The 22,840-nt window shown below is 43.9% G+C and overlaps 1 protein-coding gene across 5 annotated transcripts in view; it reads left to right on the top strand.

Annotated features, from left to right (window-relative positions):
• The window catches only part of SEPTIN9 (septin 9), a 463,475-nt gene that overhangs the window by 398,535 nt on the left and 42,100 nt on the right, over positions 1 to 22,840 (top strand). For all 5 annotated transcript variants that reach the window (XM_033960622.1, XM_033960626.1, XM_033960623.1 and 2 more), the window contains 3 exons: positions 7,626 to 7,817; positions 13,903 to 14,031; positions 21,892 to 21,973. In XM_033960622.1, coding sequence (XP_033816513.1) covers positions 7,626 to 7,817; positions 13,903 to 14,031; positions 21,892 to 21,973 — 403 coding nt within the window. The remainder of the gene's footprint in view (positions 1 to 7,625; positions 7,818 to 13,902; positions 14,032 to 21,891; positions 21,974 to 22,840) is intronic.

Genomic DNA, 22,840 nt, shown 5'->3' with positions numbered 1-22,840 from the left:
ACCAGCACATTTCCTGCAGGTCTCTGCTTCAATTCATAACAGGCTGCCAAGGCCTGGAAACAAGACTCCCTGTCCTCTAAATATGAAGTGATTGTTTACTCTGGGTTTTTTTTTTAAACTTCTTTATTCATTATTAAAACTACAATTGTGCACAATAAATGATGCATTTACACAAAATATTAGCATTACAGCACAATAAACTTATTCAAAATAATCACAAGAATTATTTTCCCCCACCCATTTATCCATTTGAACAATAAATCATACCAGTATATAACCTACCCATTGCCAAAACATAACCCCCCCCCCCCCTCCCCGGATGTATGTTTTCCTCATTTAGATAACTAAATATTGTAATGATTAATTTATTTAATGGTTCCCAAACTTCCATAAATTTTTTATAACATCCTTTCTGTATGGCTATGAATCTTTCCATTTTAAAGACATAACATAGGGATTCCCAACAGATTGTATAATTTAATCTGTCCCAGTTTTTCCAATTTTTTTGAGATAAGCTGCATGGCAACCCCTGTCATTATAAACAAAAGTTTGTTATTTTTTTCACTGAAATTTGACTTTTTGCCCTCATAAATGTACCAAATAAAATAGTATCATATGAGAGTGCCACTGGATTTTCTAAAATATTATTAACTTAATTACAAATGGATCTCCAGAATTTCAGTATCAAGGGACAATAGTACATTAAATAATCCAACGTCCCAGCTTCAAGATGACAATGCCAGCATCTATTAGACTTGGTACTATCTACTTTATGTAAACGAACTGGGGTCCAAAAAACTGCAACAAAAAAAAAACGTTTGTCTCATAGACACAGACACCGTACATTTCAGCCTCCAATTCCAAATTCGTGGCCATTGAGTTGCAGTAATTTGTTGCTTTATCTCAATGCTCCAAGTGTCACATAGATCAGTTTTTGGTTTCTTATTCAAAAATCCAGATATTAATTTATACCACTGAGCGGCTTGGTGTCCCAGGAAGTCCACCTGAAAACATAAGACAGACAAGCTATATTGATCTTTCAGATTTTTCCATTCAGGGAACCCTGCCTGAATGACCTGCTTCAACTGCAATCACCTATAATTTTGCGATTTAGTAAGGCCAAATTTGTGTTGCAATTGTGGAAAGTCAAGCAGTTTACTATCTAATATAACATCATCTAAAGTGCGACTACCTGCACCAGTGCTTCCTGATGACCTTAAATCCACCAATTTGAACCTTAAATTACAAAGGCTAAGGAGCACTCCATGAAGTTACATGGTAATAACTTTTAAAACAAATAGGACATATTTTTTCACGCAATAGTTAAGCTTTGGAACAAAAATTCATTGCTGGAAAATGTAGTTAAAGCATTTAGCATAGCAGGGTTTAAAAAAGGTTTAGATTGGGGGTGGGGTGGAGCAAGATGATCCACCCTACCTGAGGTTTGCACGCTTGCTTTTGCTGTTGTCTGTCATGGGAGGGAAGGTGTGAAGCTGTGGTGGTGGAATTTCTTCTACGCCTGGTTCTTCCTCCAGACCTATGCTATGGTGAAACATATTCCACACCAGGTCACTATAGAGTCTGGAGCTGTGGAAAAAAGTGAAGGAACAGGATGTTGCGCTTGCTTCTATGGCCTTGATGTTATCTCTGAGCCCAAATGAGTGGCAGCCTTCAATGGAGATGAGTGCATTGGAGGTGAGAGAGTCCAGGCCACAAGTACAGGAGGGATATTCGACGCAGCAGAAGGAATGGAGAAGGACGCTGGAGGGAAGAGAATACCTTCCGGTGTAGCATCCCACTTGGAAAGAGCAATGGAAGCTACTGGAGAAGTGGCTCGTCCGGTGGTCTGTCATCCGCTATGAGGAGCGGAGAAAGCTCTGTTGTGATTTCTCAAATTTCCTGAGTTTCAATTGCAAAGACCGTTGGACTCCATTTTGGACAGCTATCAAAGGGCTGGGTAAAGTTGCTTTCTGCGCAATTTTCAGCATATCATTATTTTGTTCTGAAACATGAATACTTCCTGTAAGCAGATAACGTAAGGAATTAAGTTCTTTGGCTGATTGGGTGTCATCGGTAGAGACTAAAAATCGAATCTGGAACTCCGCATAATTTAGCCCTGATAGAGGAAACGTATTTAATACATAATGAAATGGAGATATTAAGAATATTCTACAAGCAAAGACTTTGCAGTTAAGACATTTTTCCAAATTAAAATAGCATCATTTGAAATGTTCAGAAAATACCTACTTAGGGTTCTATATATATATTCTTTATTCATTTTCAAGATTACATTAAGTGTTAAAATATATTCAATCACATAAACAATAAATACATCACTTAAAAATAATCATTGACACATCTCACAAATTCTTATCCCCATCCCTATCCCAACCCACCCTCCCATATATTCCATTATCACATAAAACATGTAATAATAAAATCCCCCCCCCTCTCTGCACCTTAAATTAACAAATAAATATAAGGGAACCAATTTTAAATTAATCTTTACAATACTTCGTTAATGGTTTCCATACATCCTGAAATATTCAGACTTAGGGTTCTAAAAATTCTGGAATCATCTTATCCACTTGTTTTAAAAGTATATTATCTTCTGCCGAAGCATAAACAGGGGAAACGTTTAGGACTCTTGAATTTGTTAGAATCGGAAGTGGAGAGAGAGAGAAAAAAAAGGTACTCCCCAACCCCTTTAATTGCCGATTTCTAGGTGAAAGAATTTGAACCTAGCTCTTCAGAAATTTTCTATGTAAAAGTGTGCCTTTTTGCAGAGCTACAGTTGTACTAAAGAAAGGACACGAACCAGACCTGGTTTGGGTTTCCTGATGTGAACGTGCAGCTCAGCTGTGTGCTGCTGTTTCCTGAACTGATAACAAGATTAGCGCATAAAACTGGGACACGTTTCCCTTTTGATGAAAGCTGAGGGCGTAGGCGCGTGGCTCCTTTTTCAGGTTTAACCAATGGGTAAACAGGCTTGCTCCAACCTCCTTGACCTGGTATTTTTCCCACGCACACATGTGCCGAAGTGTTTTTGTTGCAGCCTCACGGGCTAGCTGGTGGCGTGACGGTATATCCAGTGGCGTAGCGAGGGTAAGAGGCGCCCCTCCCCCACCCTTGTCTCCACCCCACTCCTTCCCCGCTCCCCCCTGCCCTCTCCCACCACCATCAATGATGTTTCACAAAATGCAACAATCGCCGGAAGCCTTGCTGACTTTTGCCAGACAACCAAATGACACCACTTGATCATAGCAGATTAGCCTAAAGGAGCACTTTTAAGTGTGATGTTTGAGATGAGTAATTGATGATTATGATTGTACTAGTGTTTAAGCCCGTTACATTAACAGGTGCTAGTAAAGCCTCCTTCCCTCACATGTTGCCTATTTTCAGCCCCAGCTCCAAACCAATTTTACTCCCCCCCAGCCCCCTTCTCCCCCGGCCCAGTAGCACCTCTTCCCTGCTCTCCCTGTCCCTCTTCCTACTCCCCCGGTCCAATAGCACCTCTTCCCTGCTCTCCCTGTCCCTCTTCCTTGCTCTCCCGGCCCAGTAGCACCTCTTCCCTGCTCCCCCGTCCCTCTTCCTTGCTCTCCAGGCCCAGTAGCACCTCTTCCCTGCTCCCCCTGTCCCTCTTCCTTGCTCCCCCGGTCCAATAGCACCGCTTCCCTGCTGTCCGTCCCTCTTCCTTGCTTCCCTACTCCTCATCCCTCTTCCTTGCTCTCCCGGCCCAGTAGCACCTCTTCCCTTCTCCAGCAGCACCCCTTACCTGTTTCCCCGGTCCAGTATGCAGCGTTGTGAGCATCGCGGCCGGCTTTTGTGAACCTCGTAGGCCGCTCTGCCCCTCAGAAGTACTTTCCCTCTGACGCGATCGCGTACATCAGAGGAAACGTTCTACTGAGGTGCTGTGCGGCTGGGAAGTTTAGTAGAGCCGGCCACGATCTCACTGGAGCAGTGCCTGACACTCAGCAGATCGAAGCCCTCCTCCCAGCAGCTGCTTCCAGCACCGCTGCAAAAAGCCCTCCTCCCGGCAGCTGCTGCCAGTGCCGCTGCACGAAGCCCTCCTCCCGCCAGCCGCCGCCAGCACCGCTCCGCCTCCTCAAGCCACCGAATATGGCTGAGTGAGTGAGAGCAGGAGGAGGGGAGTGGTCAGAATGTTCCCTGCCGCCGGGTTCTAAAATGGAACACGGCCACGGATTACACACCACAGCGGCAGGGATCACGATGTTTTCAATGCGCATGCGCAGGTAAGCTTTTATTATATAGGATTTTTTTTGTGTGTGTAATATGTATTACGGGCTCTAAAGGTCATAGGTGGTTTGGATGGGTAGGAGTTTTATTATGTTTATACAGTAATGTGATTTGTCTTTGTACTGAGTATAGTTGAAAAAGGCTGAATTTAGATGTGCTTAATTTAGACACCAGTGATCTTGCAGAGCAGAACAGCAATGGAATGGCTATTGCAGCTTCAGGAACCCTATATTAGAGAATGACATGGGGACAGATTTTTCCCCATCCCCGCGGGAACTCCTTTTTCTGTCCCGTCCCTGCAAGCTCTGTCCTCATCTGTACAAGCCTCAAACACTTTAAAATCATAAGAGCTCAGATTGTGATGTCACAATGCCTCATTCCACCAATGCCTAAGCTCTGTCCTCATCTGCACAAGCCTCAAACACTTTAAAATCATAAGAGCTCAGATTGTGATGTCACAATGCCTCATTCCACCAATGCCTAAGCTCTGTCCTCATCTGCACAAGCCTCAAACACTTTAAAATCATAAGAGCTCAGATTGTGATGTCACAATGCCTCATTCCACCAATGCCTAAGCTCTGTCCTCATCTGCACAAGCCTCAAACACTTTAAAATCATAAGAGCTCAGATTGTGATGTCACAATGCCTCATTCCACCAATGCCTAAGCTCTGTCCTCATCTGCACAAGCCTCAAACACTTTAAAATCATAAGAGCTCAGATTGTGATGTCACAATGCCTCATTCCACCAATGCCTAAGCTCTGTCCTCATCTGCACAAGCCTCAAACACTTTAAAATCATAAGAGCTCAGATTGTGATGTCACAATGCCTCATTCCACCAATGCCTAAGCTCTGTCCTCATCTGCACAAGCCTCAAACACTTTAAAATCATAAGAGCTCAGATTGTGATGTCACAATGCCTCATTCCACCAATGCCTAAGCTCTGTCCTCATCTGCACAAGCCTCAAACACTTTAAAATCATAAGAGCTCAGATTGTGATGTCACAATGCCTCATTCCACCAATGCCTAAGCTCTGTCCTCATCTGCACAAGCCTCAAACACTTTAAAATCATAAGAGCTCAGATTGTGATGTCACAATGCCTCATTCCACCAATGCCTAAGCTCTGTCCTCATCTGCACAAGCCTCAAACACTTTAAAATCATAAGAGCTCAGATTGTGATGTCACAATGCCTCATTCCACCAATGCCTAAGCTCTGTCCTCATCTGCACAAGCCTCAAACACTTTAAAATCATAAGAGCTCAGATTGTGATGTCACAATGCCTCATTCCTCCAATGCCTAAGCTCTGTCCTCATCTGCACAAGCCTCAAACACTTTAAAATCATAAGAGCTCAGATTGTGATGTCACAATGCCTCATTCCACCAATGCCTAAGCTCTGTCCTTAACTGCACAAGCCTCAAACACTTTAAAATCATAAGTAGCAACATTCTAGAGCAGTGTTCTTCAACCACCGGTCCACAGAAATTTCCTGCCGGTCCACAGGGCCACCACGTGCATCAGGCCCAAAACAGTGTTCAACTGCCGGTCCACAGTGCGATCGCTGCGGCGTTATCTTCGAGCCAGCTCCCTCTTCCTCACCTTTTCACTGCACAAAGCCACGGGCAGTGGCTCCTACGCGCATCCTGCGCCTGAACCGGAAGCCTTCTCTCTGACGTTGCAACGTCAGAGGGAAGGCTTCCAAATGAGGCACGGGATGCGCAAGGAGCCGCTGCCAGCAGCTTTCTGCACTGCATCAATGAGGAAGAGGGAGCTGGCCTGAAGATAACACTGGGGGCGGCATAAAATGGCCAAGCGGGAGCAGGCCAGAAGGTAAGGCATAGCATGGAGGGAGACAAAGGTAGGGGGAATGATTTTATGTTTGAATTATGTCAATTTTGAGAATTTACATCTGCTGTCAGCGTGCTTTGTGTTGTTTAATGTTGTGGTTAACCATTATGTGGTGTTAATAAGATTATATTGTGTATCTGTGAAAAATGAATGGAAAAATAGTGTTACAATTAGTACTATTATGGGGGTGGGGTCTGGGGTGGAGATTGGGTAGAGATGGGCGGGGTCTGCCCCACAATTTAGCCCAGTGTTCTTCAACTGCTGATCCACGGACTGATGCCGGTCCACAGAATAATTCTTTTATTTCTGCCGGTCCATAGGTATAAAAAGGTTGAAAAACACTGTTGAGCTCAGATTGTGATGTCATAATGCCTCATTCCACCAATGCCTAAGCTCCGTCCTCATCTACACAAGCCTCAAACACTTTAAATTCATAAGTGTTCGAGGCTTGTGCGGTTAAGGCAGAGCTTATGGGAATGGGAATGGGACAGGACAGAGAAATTACATGGTCTTGCACCGAATTATTTAGTAGATTCATTTTCCACTGTGCAGTTCACGCATTCATGGAGTTCTTGTAGCCTTTTTAATTTTCCTTCAGTAAAAGGTGGTCATTTAAAAAAATGTCACCAACGTCGTCTTTCTTTTCAGGCAGCCCTTTGGTATAGGCACTTAGATTTCTATATCATATCAACATTTTAGAAAACAATTGAAGACGTGCCTCTTTTCCATTCAGTGATTACTGTTACATCACAATTATTGTTTATTATTAATTTTGTTAACCGTATAGAACTTTCCGGTTATGCGGTATAGAAATTGTTTATTATGTTTGTTCCTGCAGGGATGGGGAAAATTGTCCACGCGTCATTCTCTTACCTTGTATTAAAAAACAACCCCCCCGCCCCCCACCCAAATAGACCAAAGAAACAAGAGTAAGAAAATAGTGAGGGCCACTTTCCCTGGCATCTTAAAAACATTAACTGGTTCCTGGTTTCTTTTCTTTCTGTCTAGCCACACTTTCTACCCCTTCTACAAAGCATAGTAAAAGCCAGTTTTGGGCTTCCATGAAGGAAAAGGGAAGCTCCTTTATTACTCCTGTTGTCCCCCGTTTCATCTTACATTTTGTTTTAAATGAAGTCTTGTAGATTTTATACTCAAAACTGCGTGAGGCTTATCAGTGGTGGATGTTGTGCTGAAAGCCATCTGCAGTAATGGGTTTTCTGATCTGTTTGGATTAATGTTCTCGGTTGTACTACATTTTAATGGAGATAGAAATCTGTGGTCGAAAATGGTTGAAGTGATAATGCAGGTTACGACAAGGGTATATTGTTGTTTTGTCGGCTTGCCCTGACATCTGCTTATAATGGTCATCTGCATTCAAAGCAGTCAAAATTCAGTCCAGTCGTTAATGGCTCAGCTTCTGCATGATTTATAGAAAAGCATTGCCGTTACCTGTAAACTTGGTTTTTTTCCTCCTCCCACACGTCGATTTGGGCGTCTCAGTTTCTCTTTCTCTCTGCAGGCATAGAGACAGTTTACAGTTCTATGAGCAACATGACGGACATCGCCAGAGACGCCGGCCTCAAGCAGGCCCTGCCAGCACGAAGTGAGAAGACGGTCTCGGATTTTGGCTATGTAGGGATTGATGCCATCCTGGAGCAGATGAGGAGGAAAGCCATGAAACAAGGGTTTGAGCTAAACATCATGGTAGTTGGTGAGTCTCCTCCCCCATCTTTTTAAATCCTTACTTCAAGGCAGGGCTGTGGAGTCAGTACACCAAATCTTTGATTTCGACGCCTGTTTTTCTATTGTCTGACTCTTGACTCCTACTAGCTATAGTAAAATCTAAGATAAATTTGATTAATTACAGAAACATGGGATATTTCTTTTTGAATAAAACAGACCAACTGAGGTAGCTGGTGGTCTTCAATATTGGCCATCCACCAATCAGATAGCATCACATCAGGTTGGTGAATTCCTATTGGTTAACAGCCCTGGAAAATGTGACTTGATATTGACCTTTACATTTTTTGTCCTGGAGCTAAAGTTCTGGTAACTGCAACATTATGGTAAATTTTTATCATTTCTTTTACTTTTCTATACATTTTTATTTCGAAGCTGGAGTCTGAGTCAGTACATTTTTATTGACTCCAGCTCAACCCAAAATTGTTTCCAACTCCACAGCCCTGCTTCAAGAGATAACAATGTTGAGGAACTTTCAGGGTGTGAGAGCTAATTTTGTATCTGTTATTGCTCCCAAAGGTCAGAGGTTCCTGTTTGATGGAAGGTTAGGATTTCAAGTGATGGCTTTGCTGTCCATTTCCTGGAAGAAAATGGAGTGAGGTGCTGCCCCAAACCCCACCCACACCCCCCTGTACCTTTTGTGAGAAGTTGAGAGCAGGAGATATGCTCGGCTCCTACTGCGCCTAAATGGCAGACCTTCCCCTCCCCAGTGCATCATGTGATGCATGGGGAGGGGCCTAAGGCTCTGATTGGCGGGCCTCTGAGCAGGAAGGATCAAGCATCCCTCCTGCTCTCAGCATCTCACAGAGGGGGCGTGGGGGGGCGGGAAGTTCAGGGGAGCATCCAGTGGAAAGAAGGAGTGGGCATCCCTCCTGCCATTTTTGCTGCCATAGGGGTGGTTGCCATGGCAGGAGGGTGTGTCATCCCTCCTACCATTTTTCACTGGTGTGGAAGGGAGGGGAGAGTCCCAGTGCTAGTTATAAATATTATATTAATTTTAGGGCTGAAGTATCGGTGAGACACATAAGCGACTGGTCTTGACCAGTCACTTTTTTCAGATCGCTAAATGTGTTCATTTTTTTTTTTTGTGCATCGTGAAGCGATGTTAGAGCATCAGTCGCTCGGCTAGTTTACATGGCATTTCAGTATGAATGACCTTATTTGCATGGCCAGATCGGAGAACAAGCAATCGTGCAGAAAACTGCGCGGTGAGCCATTTTCTGCATTTGGTTGTCAAATGTGATTGTTGCTAAACCAGTCAAAACCGGTTTAGTGACGATCCTTAGACAACCACTGACTTTAGTGCATGTAGGCCTCAGTGAGGTGAGGGTTTGGGGGAGAGCAGAGACTTACCTAGCTGACAACTTAATTTTACAACTGATTAAGGGTGAGAGAACTAGCAAAGGTTTTATTCAGATCCAAAATTGATTTAGATTTTTTTACAAAAGAAAAAAATGCCCAATATTTTCAAGGGGCAAACTGTCAGTAGGGAACCAGAGTAGATGGGTTATTGAGTCTTCCTGGTGGTTCTACTTCCCCATTTCCTGGAAACAGCTGATTAGGAGCCCTTCTGTACCTAATCCCTGTTTCTCCTTGTATATATTCATGATGTCTGAGCACAGACTAATGGCTGTTAACTGTCAGAGATGGATTGCAATTTGTTTTCTTCAACTCCTGTTCTGTTTGTGAATTTCTCTAGTTGATATCGCAATAGGTATGTTGAGCTAGTGCGAGGAGAAAAGCTGGTCTATACACTATATCAAGACCACTTCAGAAAGAGGATTTAATTATACTCTTTAAATGGTGATATGATTGCAGTCTGAAAATATTGAGAATTATAAAAGGAGCAGGCAGCAGCTGTTGATGGGGGGAAAGAAAAAGACATTTTTATTTAATTCTACTATAAACTTATAAGTTGTCCCACCAATAAAACTCAAATGCTCAGAAATAATTTCTTAATAGACTTGGTAAACTAGTTTAATGAAACCAATCCTAGGCTGCTTTAGCATCTTGGAAGGAGTATAGTACTGGGTTAAGTGCTGCTGTTGAATTGTCTTTGTTGACCCATGTATGGAGATGGGAAGATATGCCAAGAACCACTTGGCTGAGGAAAATGAGAGAATAGCCTCAGTTTTAAAATTTATTGAGGAGAGGAGGAGATGTTTTTATGTCCAAACCCTTCTTTTAAACCTATTGAACTCCACAAAACAGTTTTTGACGCGAGAAAAAAGAAATTAGGGCATTTGGAATGTAACTAGAGACGGTGTTGGCAAATGTAATGAACATTAGAGTTAAACAATGGAAGATTCATGGCTGCTTTTGAGCTTGGTGTGCTGATGGAGAGAGGAAAGGCAACACTGAGTGAGTGAGATATGTACAGTGTTTGTGTGTGTGTGTAGGCAAAAATCTGTCCATCTAGGAGACCAGGGTTCCAATCATACACACTTATGACTCCTTGGGCTGGCAGAGGCTGGTGGTAGCATTGAGGGACATGGGGTTGGGGGGGGAATGTCTGAGCCATTCTATAACAATGACATCTATTGGCTTAGACTTGGGGTACATGTCGACTCTGTCCCAGTGAGTTGAAGGAGGTGTGACATCTGGCCAAAGGCGGTCAATCCAATGGCTGAGCAACTGTGGTGAGGGTGAGAAGTCAATCCTGGCCTTGGAAAAAACTTCTCGTGGTTCTTTTCCTTTCTAAATGGAACTCAGCTTTGTACACCAGGTACATCTATCATTTTGGCGGTGCACATGCAGTATTAGATCTGTAGAGCACTAATTTTTTATGTCCGTGGTCAGAAGCTGCCTTTACTTGGAGAACTGGAGAAAAAACATGTGCAGATAAAATGCACGTACGTCCCTTTGAGAGCTTTTTGTCTTGGGCCTCCACTCTCTGGGCATTAATGACTTACAGATTTAAAAATGGAAAACTGCATTTCCTTGTCGTCAACAGATGAATCCAGAGATGAGTAGGTTTTGACCATCCACCGGTAGGTGGAGATAGAGAACACAAAAGTTGAGCTCTGCCATATATAGGATGGTAACTTCCTGGTAAGCCAGTATTCTCGATCTCATACCAGGTGGATGGGTGGTCTTTCACAAGCTCCTGGTCTTCATGGCTACTTTGCTTCTGTTCTGAGTTTCTCAATTCAGTGAAGTTAGGGATGTTTAGGCTAAGTGGGGCCTACTTTAAGGGGTACACCAGACTTAGCCCTTATTCTAGGAGATTCCAAATGCATAATGGAGGTAGATGTTTACACATTCTACAGCTTGCATGTTTCAGCTGCGTAGAGGGTAGGTAAATATATCAAAGTGGCCATTTACCAGGTAAATGGCTTTTGATACATCTTCCCAGTGATGTCAGTATGCAGTCTTTGCTTGCAATACATTAGCATTTCATGACGCTTGTATCTCACGTTAACCTTTTGCAGTTCAATGTGGCTTCTTTTTCCGAAATCTCGAAGTTGTTGGATCTCCAGTATTCTACAGTCTACCATGGACTGTCTGTATTGATGCAAATTCTGATAGTTTGATTCTGTGGGGTATTTAGTCATAGTCAAATATCCCCTCCAGAAATGGTACCGGCAGAGATTGGAGTGTTCTCTCAGTTGGCATGTGAGTTTTTGGCCAAAACAAAAATGCTAGAAGTTTTAGAAGATCCAAAACTCTGGTGTTGGCTTGCCTGACCTACTTCCATCTTTTAGAATGCCTCCAAACAAGGCAGGACAAATCTGTTATTAAAGAAACTGCACAATCCACATAAGGATGAGCAATTTTTAAAAAGGCCATTTATTTCAGTGGCTAAAATGTGTTACCAGTTACAGGGGTCTGAAAATTACTCTTTGTAATGTAGAGATATATTCAATATTTAGACTCTCAAATTTTTATACTTCATTTGGGGTATATTCTTCAACAATTCCTTTGATATATATATTTTTTTATATATATACCTTTCTTTTGACAGCCATGAGAGCTAAAGTCAACTAACACGCAGTCTTTAATTTTATAGTAGATCGGTTGACCAAACAGTGACATACACTATGATGGAATAAATCTTCGTAGACAATATGGGGTTCATAATAAAAAAAAAAAATAAACAAACATCTAAAATGTGGCCTAAATGGGTACTTGGACGATCAAAACGCCTAATCATCCAAGTACTCATAATCAAAGCTGATTTTAGACGTATCTAAAACCAGCTTAGGCCTTTCCCCTGCCTCTAAACGCATAGAGCAAAAAGAGGTGTTTTTAGAGGAGGGGAAAGGGCGGGTGATAGGCAGGAGGTGGGCCGACCTAGACCTAGGCATCCAGCAGATATAACCAAAACTTTAGGCAGGTTGCCTAGTCGGCACTTATATGTTTTGACTTAGACCAAGTCAAAACAGGTATAAGTGCCGAAAAGGAGCCACTGAGCTGATAGCTGCAGCTCAGCAGCCCCAGCAATCTGCCTACCCCCTACTTCAACGTTCGCTGCAGGAGAGATGGCTCATCTCTCCTGCCGCGATGGTGATCGCCCACCCCCATCCAAACTGTGGCACTTTGGGGTGAGCATTGCGGCAGGGCATCTCCCCTGCTGGCAATCTTTACCCCAAAGTGCCATGGTTCGGAGGGAGATGAGTGATCACCATTGCTGGCAGGAGAAATGAGCCATATCTCCTGCAGCGATCAGCCCTCCCCCGGCGGTTACGATCGGGCAAGAGGGAGCCCAAGCCCTCTTGCCCCGCCAACTCCCCGACCATCCCCAACAGCATCGGGGGCAAGAGGGAGCCCAATCCCTCTTGCCCCGACTGTCCCCAACAGCATCAGGGGCAAGAGGGAGCCCAATCCCTCTTGCCCTGCCAGCCCCGACTGTCCCCAACAGCATCGGGGGCAAGAGGGAGCCCAATCCCTCTTGCCCCGCCAGCCCTGACTGTCCCCAACAGCAATCGGGGGCAAGAGGGAGCCCAAACCCTCTTGCCCCAGTGATCCCCAACCCCCCTCCCCTCGCCAATTATGATGGGGCCAGGAGGGAGCCCAAGTCCTCCTGGCCCGGCGACACCCCCTACCTCTCACCCCCACTAAAATACAGGCAGGAGGGATCCCAGGCCTTCTCGCCCTCGACGCACCCCCACCCCGACCCCTCGATACCCCCCACCCCCAATCCCCCCTACCTTTAAATCGGTGGACAGACGGACGGGTTCCAAGCCCGTCCGTCAGGCCAGCCATCCGTTGAATGGCTGGCCTTAGGGCCTGATTGGCTCAGGCGGCTCAAACCCCGCCAACAGGTAGGGCCTGGGCCCCTCCTTCTTCACCTAAAAGCCCTTGTTTTGGGCGTTTGGGACTTAGGCTTTTTTTGGGTTCATTATATGTAGTAATTGTAGATGTAGTGGTGGTCTGGGCGTTTAAACAGCTGAACGTAGAGGCAGGCCATTATGGAAAAAAACCTCCTTTTGGACGTGTTTTCTGATAATGGATATTTTTCCCTGCTTCTGCTTTCAACATTTAAGGCCTTAGGCCAAAAGGGGACTTAGATGTTTGTTTTTTTATTATGCCCCTCTATGTGTTAAGAACTGTTAATATAACTTAAGCAATACACACTGAACAATATCCTGTTCTAAAGAAGTTGTTCATTTAGCGATATAGAAGCTGAAGAGCCCTCTTGGCATTGATGTATGCAGTTTGGGTCAAGCAGAATCTCATGGTGATGGGAATTTCTGCCTGAGCTATTTGACTGCACTATGTGTGTGTGTGTGTGTGTGGGGTGGGGAGGGGGTTTTGTGCTTTCTGGCATTCCTAGCAAACACAAACTCTGGTAAACAGATTTTCTATAAATTTTCTTGCAAGAGTGACCCATCATTCTTCTAAGAAGCAATTAGTTGCTAAGTTAGATGTCAGCTTTGGCAAGCAGGGATGGTCCTTTGAGGGTATTTACAACTGGAAATTAAGTAGTTGCTGCCGGTTGATGTGCAGGGCTGCGAGATGCCCCCAGAATAATCTAGAAGAATGAGGTGGTGCTGCTGTCATTGTCCTGTTAACAGTTTTTAACTTATTACTTATTATCTACTGTTCTCTTCCAGGTCAAAGTGGATTGGGAAAATCCACACTAATAAACACGCTTTTCAAATCCAAAGTCAGTAGAAAATCAGTTCAGCCAACCTCAGAAGAGCGAATTCCGAAAACAATTGAAATTAAATCCATCACACACGGTGAGTATCGGCAGAAGAATGGCTCTCCGTTATAAGGCATCCTGAGAAGCCATTTTTCTACTACAGTTTGGCGAGTTAGGTCTCCTATGCAGAAGATAATTTTATACGTGTATAGTATGATAAAATTTTAATGGCAATAGGTTTCACAGGTAAGCTGAAGCACATTTCCTTACTATTGATACTAGATAGAAAAAGACTGTTGCAAATTCCTTAAGCAGAAGTGAAAAACAGAGCAGCCTCCAAACCAGGCAATCAACGAAAATACATTTCACAATAAAAATTAAAAAGAGTTTTCAAAAAAATAATTTTTTATAAGAACAGAAGAATTGCCGCTGCTGGGTCAGACCAGTGATCCATCATTCCCAGCAGTCCGCTCACGCGGCGGCCCTCTGGTCAATATAGTCCCCTGATAGCTCCATATACATCATCCACTTGTCCTGCAATGACTTTAACCCTTTAGAAAAGAATTCTTCTGTTGGACCTTCAAACCAGGACATCACAGCTTCCTTGTTGTCTTCATCACTTGAAAACCGCTGTCCGTGGAGAGATTTCTTCAAAACTCGGAACAGGAAAAATGAGAGAGCCAGGTCAGTACTGTAGGGTGGATGGTTCAGCCGTTGAAACCCACATTCTTGGATGGCATCCTGTGATTGGTGTGATATGTACACCGGTGTGTTGTCATGAAGAAACAGCACACCTGTGAGTTTTCTTGATTGACTCTTGCAAAGTGATCATGGTGTTGGTGTAACTCTCCCCGGTTATGGTTGTCTTATGTAGCATGAGCTTCACAAGCAAAAGGTCCTTCATCATCCCAGAAGACAGTTGCCCTGACTTCGCCTGCAGATTTTTCTCTCATTTTTGGGAGGGATGGGGATGACTTGCGCTTCCACTGCATTGATTCCATTTTTGATTCAGGATCTCAGTGATAGATCCAAGTCTCCAGTCACCAAATGATGAAAAAAAATTCACTTAGGGCTCCTTTTACAAAGGTGCGTTAGGGCCTTAAGGAGCAGAATAGCACGCGCGATAGCCGCTACCACTTCCTCTTGAGCAGGCGGTAGTTTATTGGTTATCGCGCGCTAAAAACTTCCAGCGCACCTTTGCAAAAGGAGCCCTTGGTCTTCATGAAGCGTCTCCATGTTCTCCTGGCAGTACTGGAGCCTCGTGGCCTTCTGACCTGGCATCATCAATCTTGGAACCCATCTTGCACTAACCTTGGACATGCCCAACTTTTCATGAATTATTTTCCAAACTGTACCTGCTGAGATACCCATTTCTTCAACTATTCAGGAAATCTTAATTCGTCTGTCTGACAAAATTAAATACTCGACTTCCTTCCACAGGCCATCCAGTGTGAGGGTCATCTTTAATAGACACTCTACCCCACTTAAACTGCTTGCTCCAAAATTTTGCTTTGTTGGATGATGGAGCAGACTCATAAACTGCAGTCATGCATTCATTAAATTCCTTAGACTTTTTCCTTTCTTTTTTGAGAAATTTAATCAGTCAATTCATATGAGGACTCTCCCGACATCCTCTCTCTTGGAATGTTAGACTTGCACTGAGCTGCAACTGTGCATGAGTAACCTTGAGTTGTCACAACATGCACAGACTTATTTCAACATTCTGGCTACTTTCTTTCATACTTGGGTAAATTATTGAACGTATAATGATTCATAGTAACACATAGGTGTGATGGCTAACTGACTTACCCCCCTCCTTTACAAATATGAGCTAGTGGTAACAGCTCAGATGCTCATAGGAATTCTATGAGCATCGGAGCCGTTACCGCACCGGCCAGCGCTAAAAATGCTAGCACGGCTTTGTAAAGGAAGGGAGTAAATAAGTACATAAAATTACTCATTGAAATTCAAACAGTTCAAGCAAAATGTTTGTGAGAATTTGTGTACTGCTGGAGGACATTGAACATGACTATTTTAAAGGCTTTTAGTTGCCTATATAAAATTAATTTATTGACGATCTCACATGGCCATGAATTACTCTCTTAGGGCTCCTTTTACAAAGCTGCGGTAGTGAGTCCTGGCGTGGCAAATGCAATGTAGCCCTTTATTTATGTTTATATACACATAATTCAAAATTCTCTTCGGTTTCCAATAAAACATACATAATAAAAATTAGACTAAAAGAAAAAACAAATCCAATAAAATAAAAGTGGCGACGCGTCAAAACCACGCGAGACAAAGCTGGGCCGATAATCGCGCGCAGGACATCCGTGTGCTGGATTTAAACTCAATTTGAAAGCACTCTGAGGGGGGGTTTGATTTGAGTTAATTTAATTTTTGTGTACTTTTTTGATACGATAGTTATAGTTAAAACCGCGTGAGACAATCGCACGCAGACAAAGCCAGGCCGACAATCATGCGCAGGACATCAGTGCACCGGATTTAAACGCAATTTGAAAGCATTCCAAGGGGGGTTGTGGAGGGGAACCACAGCACTTAGCTTAGTAGTGTTGGCGCTGCCATTTTCCTAAAAAATAGGGAAAAGGCCTGTTTCTTCTATAATGGGGGGGTTCCCCCCCCAACGGCAGATCCAACACTACTAAGTTAAGTGCGGTGATTCCCCCCCCCCCCCCACAACCCCCCTTGGAACGCTTTCAAATTGAGTTTAAATCCGGTGCGCTGATGTCCTGCGCATGATTGTCGGCCCGGCTTTGTCTGCGTGCGATTGTCTCGCGCGGTTTTAACTATAATATCAAAAAAGTACATAAAAATTAAATTAACTCAAATCAAACAATCACTCTGTTATCCAGCTTCTGATATCCAATGTCTCCTACCGTTAATTCCATACATGAATACCGTATGCTCTTAGGAACAATTTAATTCCTTCTTAAACGATTGGAAAGTTGTTAATAGCACGAACCTCGGGAGAGAGAGCAGTCCACAACACAGGTCTGCAACCTAGAACAGAGTTTTCCTCTAACCCAGGGATCTCAAAGTCCCTCCTTGAGGACCGCAATCCAGTCGGGTTTTCAGGATTTCCCCAATGCATTGAAAGCAGTGCATGCACATAGATCTCATGCATATTCATTGGAGAAATACTGAAAACCCGACTGGATTGCAGCCCTCAAGGAGGGACTTTGAGATCCCTGCTCTAACCAGTCTAGTTTGATCCTGTGAAAAGAGGGAATCTCTAATATTGGTGGTGTTTGTCGATCTGAGTGCCCTTGATGGTTGGTATAATTTTAATATTGATGACAGGATGGGAGAGGTCAACACTTTAAAAATCAAACCTAGTATCTTCAAACGTAATTATACACTATTGGTAACCAGTGTAGAGACTTCACAATGGGGGTAATTTCTCACTGAACCAGTTAACACTCTCGCCACTGCATTCTGTGCAATTTGAAGCATTCCTAAATATTTTTTTGGATACTCCCAATAAAAGTCTATTACAGTGATCAAAGACTGGTAAAACCACTTCACATATTCTCAGTCCTAAATTTTTAAAATGTTAACAAATCACATAAAACGTCTAGCAATTTTTAATAGATGAAAAACCACAGTAACAATCTTAGAGATGATTGACAACGCTGAGTCTAGTATAACCCCCTAAACTATGAACTTGATTTACCGCTTTCGGTTTTTCTCCATTTATGTAAAGTGTATTAGAGGAAATATAATCAGCTATCAACAAAATTGTTGTCCTTGTTCAGTTTCAGATGATTACGCCACAACCGTGCTTGAATCGAAAAAAATAATTATAATTCTTCTAGGGCAGGGGTGTCCAACCTTTTGGCTTCCCTGGGCCGCATTGGCCGAAAAAATGTTTCTGGGGCTGCACAAACGCTGCAGCAAGACAGGGGAGGGAGCCGGCAAGATGGTAAACACCCAGGGGCAGCAGAGGAAAACACTGCATCACCCTCGACCGTGGCCACACAAAATACTTCACTGGGCCGCAGGTTGGACACCCCTGTTCTAGGGTGTCGTTTAAACACATTGTGTTTCATTTTCAGTAAAAATTGTACATTGTCTACATATAGACAAAAGGAGACATCCAGATTTCTTAGCAACTGGCACAACGGTAACGAAAAGATGTTAAACAGTACTGGGGATAGCACTGAGCCCTGAGGCCTTCCGTTATTACATTGAAATTCAAGCAGTCGCTGAGAAAATGGCAAAATGTTTGTGAGAATTTGTGAGTTTTCATGATTCGCAATCACTTTATAAGTACACTAGTCTTTAAGCCCGTTACATTAACGGGTGCTAGAATAGATGTCTGTATGTATGGTGTGTTGTTGTTTTTTTTTATTTGTCTCTCTCCCTGGACGCTGTCTGTCTGTCATTCTTTGTGTCTGTGTCTCTCCCAGGTCCCCTGTCTGTGCGTCTTTCTTTCTGTCTGTCTCCCTGGCCCCCACTGCTTGCCAAAGCAGCCCCCTTTCACCTCTCCCCCTGTTGTGCAATGCCTGCCTGCTTCGTGGCCCCCCTTCTGTTCCTCCCTCCCCCCGATTGCTGTCTGCCCCCAGCACAACTCTCCCCCCAAAGCAGCCCCCTTTCCCCCTGTTGTGCAATGCCTGCCTGCTTCATGGCCCACCATCTGTTCCTCCCCCCGATTGCTGTCTGGCCCCAGCACACCCCTCCCCCCAAAGCAGCCCTCTTTCCTGCCTGCTCCATAGCCCTTCTTTTTCACTTCCCCTCCCTCCATCCACCCATGGTTGCTGCCGCCGCTGCTGCTCCTGTTCAAAGCGGCCTGCTTAGGTTCACGAACGGCTGTAGTGAACCTCGCAGGCTGCTCTCCATATGGTAGCATGTTTCCTCTTGACGCAATCGCGTCAGAGGGAATGTGCTCCATGTGGAGAGCGGCCTGCGAGGTTCACTACAGCCGGCCGCAAACCTCAGCAGGCCGCTTCGAACAGGAGCAGCAGCAGTTGATGCGGGAGGGGGGACTCGTGGACGTGTTCCCTACCGGACACTGCCGCCGCCAGCGCTGCTCCGCACCCCCTTCATCTTGCCCTCTGATTTGAGACATCCGACTGGGGCTGCCGCGGCCGACATCCTCCTCGGGGGGGGGAGGAAGAGAGAGAGCGGAGAGGCGGCAACGGCAAAGTTAGTGTAAGGGAGACGCTGCGTCTTTCAACAGGGAGCAGGACAGAGCGTAAGCCGCGCATGCGCACTTCCTATGTGTCGCTACAGCTCACGGAAAACCGGCGCACACATAGGAAGTGCGCATGCGCGGCCTAGCATTTTATTATATTAGATTCTGACAAAAATGACTGAAACCAGAGTAAAACTTTATTTCTCTAATGCAGCTGATAGATTTTGTTTCTTTTATTAGTCTGGTTATCTCCCTTATTAAAATCCCAGTTGAATTGTATCCATCAAAGACAGTAAAAGGTTTTCAGTATCGAGCTTGGCACGGAACCCAAATTGACATGCATCTAAAATATGTGTTTCCAAATGGTCTACTAATTGATTAAAAACTACTCTTTCAAGAACTTTAACTAAAAATGGCAGAGAAGAAATCGGTTGATTTTTAATTTTCAGGTACAGGTGCATCTAATTTCACATTTTTAAGAAGTGGCCGTACAGAAGTTTTCTTCAATATGGTAGGGACCACTCCTTCCTACAGAATTGAGTATCTGCCACACAGAAATCGTGACCCTGGCTTTATAAAAGGAGCCTTTAGGGAAAACTTCTTAACAGAGCATCTAGGTCAGGGGTGTCCAACCTGCAGCTCGAAGGCCGCATGCGGCCCCATGAAGTATTTTGTGCTGCCCCGGTTGAGGGTGATGCAGTATTTTCCTCTGCTGCCCCCGGGTATTTACCATCTTGCCGGCTCCCTCCTGTGTCTTGCTGCAGCGTTTGAAAGTTTGTGCGGCCCCCAGAAACATTTTTTTCAGCCAATGCGGCCCAGTGAAGCCTAAAGGTTGGACACCCCTGATCTAGGTTAAGGCAAGAAAACCCCTATGTGCCTTATAAAATACCAGGGGTAAGCTAGGAGAAACTGTGGTTACAGCTTGAAGCTGTAGATATTTCAAGCCTTTTGGGGAGCAAGTATGAATATTAGCATGTAAAGTACACGAGTATGCATTTTATGACACCACCCGCACTCTGTCCAGACCAGGGGTATCAAATGTCGGTCCTCGAGGGCCGCAATCCAGTCAGGTTTTCAGGATTTCCCCAATGAATATGCATGAGATCTATTAGCATACAAAGAAAGCAGTGCATGCAAATAGATCTCATGCATTTTCATTGGGGAAATCCTAAAAACCCGACTGGATTACGGCCCTCGAGGACCGACATGTGACACCCCTGGTCCAGACTCTTCCTCTGGGCATTTTTGCATGCAGGCTCCTAAATGTGTATTTAATATTGTGGTCATGTGTGGTCATGTGTACTTATACATGTATGACCTATGGGGTAATTTTATCCTTTTCATATGCATAAAACCGTTGAACATGTGAAAATTTATAAAAATGTACCTTGGGTATGACAGAAATATGTTTTTTGTCCATTTGGATGACCCTTAACAATCCCCTCATTTGACTATAATTTTGGTAAAGTAGAGACTAAGCCAGTAACCCAGTAACCATAGCAACAGCAGGACATTTTTCTATGGTGGGGCCTGGAAGAATAATTTTACAATCTCGGGCTGCTGCCATTGGGCCTTGGATTAGCTTCTCCTGAAGTAAATTTATACCTAAAAGGTAGAGAGAAATGGGGGGGGGTGGAGAAGGATTGGCTGGGGGAGCTGCTGTCACAACTGGTCTTCTGAGGCCTCTATTGCTTACAGCTCCCACACCTCTGCTTTGTGTATTCAAACAGCCTCAACGCTAGGTCCTCTCACTTTTTTGGTGCGAAACCTGTTTAAAAACCAGAGAAGAGCAAATATGGATGATAAATAGGGAGAGGGGGGGCATGCTATTGACAGGGCTCTTGGAAAGTCTTAGCTATTTTGACAATTTTAAAATTCAGGTAAACAAGACTAAATGAGCTTCTATAAGTAAGTTGCTGCATTGACCCTCATGTATGGACAGAAACACATGTCACTGAAGAGGTCACATGGACTCCGTAAATGAAGGTACCTCTGAAAAGAGCAGCCTGTGGATCCCAGTATATAGCAGCATTAAAAAGTAAAGAAATTCTTGTAACACTCAAGGCCAATAAAGCTCTCAAAGTCAAGCAGGCCATCCTAACCTTCAGACAATATATTATAGAAAGCCAATAACGATTTGACAAGAACCAGAACTGATGAAATTCCTGTTACTACAGCCATATACAATCCAGCTGTTTCCTATTGGAACAGAAGGCAGTGAGCATACTTCATTAGTAACCCAATCCCTAAGGAGCTAGTAGAATCCAGTCTAATAGTAATTCGAGCATTTAATCAAAACAGACTTTCCAAATTTAGACTTCTAATCCAGCACAAATCAATGTCAGAAGAGCAAAGGTCGTCATTGGCACGGAGAAATATAATTTAACAAGAGATCTAGGTTTTGCAGGTTTGCTTAGCAGTCATGAGACTTGGGCCCAAGCTTGAAGGGTTTACAGTTTGCGTGCTTTGTACATTTTGAGTGATTTCGAAGTTGACCTCTTGCCCCTCCTGTTACTGCTAAAATTGTGTTTCTTTTTACAAAATTTGGGCCCAGATGTGCTAAGAAGGAGTTACGCTTTTACGAACCTAACATTTTGCACTCTTTCAGCAATATGGCACTGGTGTATCTCTCTTCGGTTCTAATAAAACATCTCCAAACTTTTTCAGCAAAACTGAGCCCTATAGCAGAGCTGTTGTCGAGGAATAGTAGGGAGTGGAAGGTGATAGGGTTACCCACTGGTTATGGGATTCCTTTCTGTGCCTGACTTGAACCTAATATCTTCTATCTTGTTTTTTTCTTTCTAGATATTGAGGAGAAAGGAGTGCGAATGAAACTGACGGTTATTGACACTCCAGGGTTTGGAGATCATATCAATAATGAGAACTGGTGAGAGAGAGTGTGGGGAAGTGAAAGCTAAGAAACTCTGCTCAATTGTGTTTTAGACTTTTGCTTCATTTTATGCTGTACTTGTGTGGGGTTTGTTTGTTTTTTGTCTTTTCCTTTTATCCCAAAGCACTTCTGTTTTCCTTCACCCTAGATCAGGGGTTTCAAAGTCCCTCCTCAAGGGCCACAATCCAGTCGGGTTTTCAGGATTCCCCCAATGAATATGCATTAGATCTATTTGCGTGCACTGTATGCTAATAGATCTCATGCATATTCATTGGGGAAATCCTGAAAACCCGACTGGATTGTGGCCCTCGAGGAGGGACTTTGACACCCCTGCCCTAGGTGTAATAAAATATTTTGCTGTCTAGCAAAGATAACACATTCAAATCTGATGCAGCCCTTTCTATATTGCAGCCAATTCTGGCGTACTGAATAGATCAGTAACTTGTCTATTTTTGTACTTGTGCTGATTGTGATTTTTGGAATACACTGGAATCTTTGCTGTAAAGAGCCATTCTTTTTGTGCTATGGATGTCTGCATACTGTTTCCATTCATCATAGCCTCCGTTTCTGCAGGTTTTTGTGGTCACTTGTTCTCATGTTTCCATCTGAACATGATGAACTTTCTGAAAAAAACATGTCCAGTGGGTGAGGCCAGGATATTGTGATGCTGCAGTACACTGCAAACAGTCAGTGAACACAGACTGAGTCACCTAGAGAAGCAGTAATCTGCTGCTATGTATTCACTCATTACTAGGAGGAGAGTGTGGCGCAGTGGTTAAAGCTACAGCCTCAGCACCCTCCTTGCAGTGCTCTTTCTGACCCTAAGTAAGTCACTTAATCCTCCATAGTCCCAGGTACATTAGA

The sequence above is a fragment of the Geotrypetes seraphini genome, chromosome 10 (genome assembly GCF_902459505.1).
Source record: "Geotrypetes seraphini chromosome 10, aGeoSer1.1, whole genome shotgun sequence".
Taxonomy (NCBI): domain Eukaryota; kingdom Metazoa; phylum Chordata; class Amphibia; order Gymnophiona; family Dermophiidae; genus Geotrypetes; species Geotrypetes seraphini.
Note: the sequence above shows the minus strand (reverse complement) of the source record. Positions and strands in the feature narration are given on the sequence as shown.